Source organism: Rosa chinensis, chromosome 6, assembly GCF_002994745.2.
Source record: "Rosa chinensis cultivar Old Blush chromosome 6, RchiOBHm-V2, whole genome shotgun sequence".
Taxonomy (NCBI): Eukaryota; Viridiplantae; Streptophyta; class Magnoliopsida; order Rosales; family Rosaceae; genus Rosa; species Rosa chinensis.
Window position 1 is genome coordinate 10,543,518 of NC_037093.1, and position 6,743 is coordinate 10,550,260.

General features: G+C 36.1%; 1 protein-coding gene across 11 annotated transcripts; it reads left to right on the top strand.

The window, feature by feature from the left end:
- Positions 1-2,296: 2,296 nt before the first annotated feature.
- On the top strand, positions 2,297-4,970 carry LOC112173594 (peroxisomal fatty acid beta-oxidation multifunctional protein MFP2). 11 transcript variants are annotated; one of them, XM_040507875.1, is made up of 6 exons: positions 2,297-2,924; positions 3,345-3,563; positions 3,646-3,732; positions 4,108-4,269; positions 4,363-4,507; positions 4,608-4,970. In XM_040507875.1, exons 4-6 carry the CDS (start codon positions 4,180-4,182, stop codon positions 4,814-4,816), a joined length of 444 nt encoding a protein of 147 aa, XP_040363809.1. In that variant the 5' UTR covers positions 2,297-2,924; positions 3,345-3,563; positions 3,646-3,732; positions 4,108-4,179; the 3' UTR covers positions 4,817-4,970. The 11 variants fall into 11 exon arrangements, 10 of the variants coding, with proteins under 10 accessions (XP_040363809.1, XP_024167029.1, XP_040363810.1 ...); XM_024311261.2 differs by having other exon boundaries at positions 3,345-3,553; XM_040507876.1 differs by having other exon boundaries at positions 2,297-2,547; positions 2,686-2,924; positions 3,345-3,553; positions 3,646-4,269.
- The last annotated feature ends 1,773 nt before the right edge of the window (positions 4,971-6,743 follow it).

A 6,743-nucleotide genomic window follows, 5' to 3' on the forward strand; every position in this document is an offset into this window, starting at 1 on the left:
ACTCATCTCCCTTATAGAGGTGGCAAACGGGCCGGCCCGACTCATTTTAAGCGGGCCTAGACGTGCTTCATGCCGTGCTTGGGCCGACCCATTTATTATCGTGTCGGGCTCGTGCCGGCCCATTTACTTAAACATCAAGCCCGATCCGGCCCATGGCCCGAGCCCATATCGTTTAATAAACGGGCCGTGACGAGCCTACCCACTATAAAACACTATTTAAAAATATTAATTTGAATAAATAAAAATTAATTTTATTTAACTATTTAGAAAATTAAAATAAATTAAGTTCTACAATATTTTTCTTAATCTTAGCTTTTTAAGATAAGTTTTCTAATATTTTTTATATTCCACTACAAGAAAGAAAGAAAGAAAGAAAAAAAATAACTCAAAATATATTGCTTGTAGTATATTATTGTGAGATTAATCTTTATTAATATAATGAAGATTTAGTATCATATTATTCTTGATTTCATTTTATAGTTGTATTATTATGAGATTAGAAAAAATACTTTATGTCAAAACAAGGATATAATGTTTTATTTCACTATTTTGACAATATAAAGAAATAGCATTGGTGGAATTGTCATGAGATTTTAAATAAAGAGGTCTAATATTCAAATCTCATCATTGTGGTTTTTAAATATTTTTAAAAACAAAATGAAATTTTGTGTTTATAACGGGCCGGCCCACAATATGTCGTGCTCGGGCTGGGCCGGGCCAATGGGCCAATATTCCTAGGCCCAACCCGGCCCATTATTCTAACGTGCTCGGGTCGTGCCGGGCCTCTTTTAAGCGTGCCGGGCCCGTCCCGTGCTCGTGCTTAGCGGCCCATTTGCCACCTCTACTCCCTTATTAGAGATATCCTTCAGAGGGTTTCTGCTTTTAGAGTTACTTTTCCTGGCACTAGCATGAGAGCTAGTTTCCACCGTGTTTTTTTCCCTTGAGTTTGGCCTCCTTTGCTGTAATTTTCCCAGCTTTCTCCTACACCTTCTTCCAAACTTTCACAATTTTAGGTTCATTTGTGCTTTCCAGTTTCCACATAGCCAAAAATAGGCTTAGTCATAATAGTCTCCTTCTCTGCCTTAACAACAGGGCTCTCATCTTCTTCCAATTGTAATGGAGCAAACCTAGAACCGGAGCTCCCTTTTCCCTTTGTTTGGTTTTGGCTAGAAGATGTATTCTTCATGTTCTTATAATTCATAATCATCCAAGGTCCCATATTAGGTTTTGTCATTGTAATTGCAGGGGTTGAGGATTCAGTATTAGTGACCGTTTGCCTTTCAACTGTAGAACCCCCAGAATAGCTAGTGTGCATAACAACATCAGTATATTTACTCTTTGAAACCTCATACCTCACTTCCTCATTAGAGTTGGTGTGCGCAGGGATAGTTGCAGCAGAGGTAGCATTCTCACTTATATAAGGTCATTTATCCTTGACATGACTATAGACCCCACAGTTGAAGCAAATTGTAGAAATACCTTCATACACAACGCCAAAAGGTTTATCATCTAACTCCACAAAAGGTTTCAAAGGGTCATTGAGGTTTATCTCCACACAGATTTGACAGAATTTGCCCTTGGCTTGTGCGAGTGTGTGTTGATCAACCTTAATAACTCTTCCAATCATACTGCCAATTTTTTCCATGGTGTACTGTTTGAAATACTTAACTGGTAAGCCATTGATTCGTATCCAGACAGCCATATTCTTGATCTGTTCTTCAAAAGGGTCAAAATCCGATCTCCACTTCTGAACCACAAGGGTCTGGCCAGCAATAATCCATGGTCCAGAAATACCTTCAAAACACAACATTTATTACTTCTCTGTTGTGCAATTACCATTAATTCAATGGTTGAAAAAGATGTTGTTTGGTTGTTTTTATTCACACAATAGTTTTTAGCAGTGGTGTTCACCTGGTCAATTGCTGACCAAATAATTTATGTTCAACAACCCTTAGATTTACATCCAAGGGTGAAAAACAAAACACTTCAACTTAATAATAATTCTCTCTGTAATCGAAGGGTGATTGAGCATTATTTTCTTAGTCAATAACTGACCAGGTAAACATTTTCGTAGTTTTTAGTTGTCTGTTGTGCCACTCTCTTTCAGACAATTTACTTAAATTGATGTTGTCTGAGTTTTAGGGTTCAATAGGCCACCCTAGTTAATTGACTTTAACACTTGGCAAAATTTTCAATTTTCACTTCCCTCAATTCGACTAAATTTTATATTTCACATGGAGTAGTATATAAAGAAAAGAACTAGCGGTCTAGAGCTTTATTGTTTGATTCTGTAAACTCGAGATGTACCAAGGGTTCCCATTTGTAATCTTTTAGTCTTTCCGTATCAAAAAAAAAAAAAAAAACCCTAGCCTTTCCTTTTTTCTCTTCTCTCTCTCGGGCTGCACACGGCTCTCTCTCTCTCTCTCTCTCTCTCTCTCTCTCTCACACACCTCTCTTTCACGCTGGAAAGCTCGACTTCCGGCCATGTAATTTTGACACCGTCACCACCAAAAGATAGCCCAGTTCTAGTTCCGATTTGGCTATCAGGTAATCTTTCTCTCTCTTCTTTTTCAAATTTCAAAACCAAAACGAAGAAGGAGCCCTCGTCAAAATGACAAAACCTGAACTGGAGTCGTTATATCTCCTCTCTCTCTCTCTCTCTCTCTCTCTCTCTCTCTCTCTCAGCCTCTCTCCTCGACCGTCGACGATCCTCGCTCTCCTCGACGGTTCGATTTCTTTTACAAAAGCTAGAATGACTAGAGCTTTTGGGAACCCATTAATCCCAAAACAACAAAAATACATAATGGAGTGATTTGGGTACCTTTTGCAATCAACAATGTGCCGAGAAGAGAAGCAACACAAGTTCAATGAGGCTATCCAATTCAAAAGATAAACAAGCTCAAGTGCTTTGGTTTTGTTAATTGGTACTTCTCTTACCTCGAATTTTGATTTAACATCGATTGATTTTGGGTTTGATTGATTTTTTGTTAAAATGCATTTGGGGATTGGGGATTTCATAGAACTCAATTTGGGGTGTTAATGTTTTCTGTTAATTTCGATTTGGGGGGTTACTGTTCTTGTCAATTTTTTGTTCAGTTAAAGTTGTTTGTGTTCAAATCCTTATTATGGGTTAGAAGGGCTAATTGATGCCATCAATGGAGGTGCTCAAGAGAGGGGATTGTGGGTGATTAAACAACAGTTTTGCTTAGCTTAGTACTATTTCTGAATATCTCAAAAATTTAAGCATTATGTTTGTATCGGTATGTTTATGAAATTATGGACATATGGGTTATTACTATTTGTTGAGAGATTGTGTTCTCATGTTAAAAGCCTTTCTACTAAAGGTTTTCTCAAATATTGCCTTCAAGTGGATTGGTGGTGGGTGCTGTCTCATGCTCTATAACTCATCCATGGGTTGCTAGTCTTCATAAGACTGACAAGTTAGAACCCCTTGGCGAAGCTAGGGAAACACTTAAATTTGCAAGAGCTCAAGTATGGAAGCAGGCTTCCAATTTCAAACATCCATTGGTTTATATTGAAGTTGTTGAAGAGGGTATATCTAGGTCCTTATCTGTTTCAGTAATGTTTTTGCTTATTGAAACTTATCGACCTGCAATTTTGAAACACTGGTTATGGAAATTGCAGGAAGCTGAAGAATTTCAAGGACTTCTACGTGCTTACACCTACAAGAGCTTCGTGCACATCTTCTTTGCTCAATGTGGAACATCAAAGGTTTGACAATTAGCTTCTAATTGGTCATATTCTTTTGTAAATCTCTTTGTACATGTAGTTTTGGCATATTAATGATATGAAAACCGTTACTAGTTCATTGTCATTATTTGATAGCCTAAGATAAGGTGACACTACCACACTAAATTGAAAACTGTTTTTAGCCTCAAGAATCTGGACCACCCTTTCTCTAATACACTTGTTGAGTCAAAGGTGAGGTTTACTATCCTTTAATATTAAAGCTTGTACTTAGTATCTTATTTTGAGCTGTGTTAAAGCTTTATCTTTGGTATTTGGTAGTTCCCTTCCTTCTAAAACCTCATCATTCTTGAATTTCTAGTAGACTGTGATTGCCAGTAATCTTCATTTCTGTGGCAGAATGATGGCTAAGTAGTCAGATTTCAATTTTGTGGTCTAACCAATCTACATAGCGGCGTCAAAAAAGGAAAAATGACTGAAGACAAGTTTGACAAGACACTCTCTCTTCATAGAGGTGCCCTGGACTATGAAAGCTTGAGAGATGTTGACATGATCATAGAGGTAATTCCTAAAGCATGTTAGTTTTTGTTCTTGCTTATTCTGCTCTTTTAATTGCAAGGGAAGGTCTGAAATTTTCCTCTATGCTCGAAACAGGAAGGTTTCTTTAAAGCAACAAATTTTTCTGACCTCGAAAATATTTCCCACAACACTGCATACTTGCAAGTAACACTTCCACACTTGAACCTTATGGAGAAAACACCAAATCCCATGATCGAATTATTGGAGCCCATTTCTTTAGGTAATACTTATTAAACACTGAGCCCTTATTTGTGCATTTCTTTTGGTTTTCTCTACCAGAAATAGTGAACTTGAGCCCTTGTGCTCTTGATGCATTCCAGCACATGTCATGCCACTTTTGGAAATTGTCCACACTAATCAGATATCTCCACAAGTTATTGTTGATTTGCTAGAAGTTGGGAAGAAGATAAAGAAAACCCCAGTTGTTGTTGGGAACTGCACTGGATTTGCTGCTGTCATAGAAGAAAAGCGAGCACCCCATGCAGTGAAGGCTTACGCCAAGGATGACCCGTTCAATCCTACAAGTTGACTACTTCCCATAAATGGAACAATTGTTACATTTATACAAGTCCAAATGTTGTTGATAGTAGTTTTATTGTTTTTTTTTTTTTTCCCGATGCTATATTATATTTCATTTAATAAAGATTGGCATTCTTCGATACAAGAAAAAAAATACGTCATAAGAGTCACTTTCAGACCACTCTCAATTATGTAAAAACAATTGTCATAGAGAGTTAAACACAACTAAAAGGATAACAAAAACTGTTGTTGGAGCCATTTTAGCACAACAAGACTACATCAAAAACCATTGTCCAATAAAAACTCAAAACAACAGTTATTTAGAGAAACCTATAGTATCAAAAGCGGACAGCCAACACCATTTTCAGCAGCTTGTTATCTTGTTTAAATTCAGTCAACAAACTAAAGCTAATCCTTTAACGTAGAAGCTTCATAGAGACAACAGTAAGCATATAAGGCGTTGTTGTTCTTTCTGGTGTTCAGACAATAGTCACGTTAGTCATTGGTCTTGTGCAAAACAATCTCAGACGACAGTTACGTCATATTGTCTAATTGACCCATCAGACAGCATTGAGATAGACAATAGCAGCGCCCCTTATCAGACCATAGTGTAAAACTGTCGTCTGATTCATTTTTTGGCCTAGTGATTTTATTGGCTTTTTCAATCTAAGAGTACAGCAATATCAAGAAACTATAAGCGTCCTGCAGGGTGGAGTACGTACTCAACAAAAATGAAAACAATGAAAGCAACTGCTACCATATATATATATGCTACCCAGATTCATTAACACGTATTGTTCGCAAGCATATATATATATATAAGCTCTGCATATATTGCAAGAAGAGAAAACTAATGCACATTCTGAGAAAAGGATCTAGGTATACACAAGTGTATAACATGAAGAGATAAAAAAGCCCTCAACCATCGATCAAAAATTACAACAACGAATGAAGAAGATGAAACCAGCGGCACATCTAGGACTCAAACAACTCCAACAACGTATCAAGAAGATGCAAAAATATTGAACACGAAGTAGAAATAGAAAAGCTGAGAAAAGTACCTATTGAAGAGGTCTCTACACAGGTCTTCTACTGAGGTCTCTTCATCTTCTGAGAGAGAGAACGTCAAAATCTTGAGGGAGGTGAGTAGATTTCTCAATGAATTTTGTATTTATACCTAGCCCCCAAAAATCCTCCACAATCCAACATTTAATGAAATCTTTGAGAATCTTTAGAATTTTGAATATCACCAAATTTTAACGGATATTTTAAAATCCTGATTGAATACCCATAGATTTTTAAAGTAAAAAAAAAATCCTACAAACTCTCAATTGAATACACCCCCCTTAGGGTTGAGTGTGAGACGTGTGACAGTCATACCCATGCGATGCAAATGTTATTGTTGAAAAGATGAAAATGTTGGAGTTTTCTTCTCATCCAGTTCCTCCATTTTAGGTTTTTTTGTGTTTTTTATTTTACCATAATAACCTTTTTGAGCTTGTATTTTTGTTCTAAAGGATATTGTAGGTATTTAAAATTTAGTGAAACCTTTGACCCCAAATTTTGGCTTCCCTTTATAGTAGAAGAAGAGATAGATAGATAGATAGATATAAATTAGATAGACAGATTCATAGATACAAGCCTTCTTCACACATGGTTTGCATGTGTATTTTTTCATAAATAAAAAGAATAAATGAAATAAAAACAGTTATTAAGAGAAAACAGTAGGAGAGAAAACTGGGGGTTGTGAGATCATTTTAAAAAAAAATTTCTTAATAAAAATCTATTATTAAATTGTCATATTTACCCTTGTGATTTGATTTATTCTCAGTTTTTTAATATTTCAGGATTGAATCTGTCAAAAATAGTTTTGTCAAAATTAATAATAGCATAGATAATTCAATTTTCCTCTTTTTTTTTCTTTTTTTTTTTTTACC

What these genes read in the sequence shown, in the direction of transcription:
- LOC112173594 (XM_024311263.2), top strand. Translation starts at nt 4,180, where the DNA reads ATGACTGAAGACAAGTTTGACAAGACACTCTCTCTTCATAGAGGTGCC. An exon ending in ATGTTGACATGATCATAGAG is followed by an intron (nt 4,270 to 4,362) that starts GTAATTCCTAAA and finishes TGCTCGAAACAG; the next exon opens with GAAGGTTTCTTTAAAGCAAC. An exon ending in ATTGGAGCCCATTTCTTTAG is followed by an intron (nt 4,508 to 4,607) that starts GTAATACTTATT and finishes GATGCATTCCAG; the next exon opens with CACATGTCATGCCACTTTTG.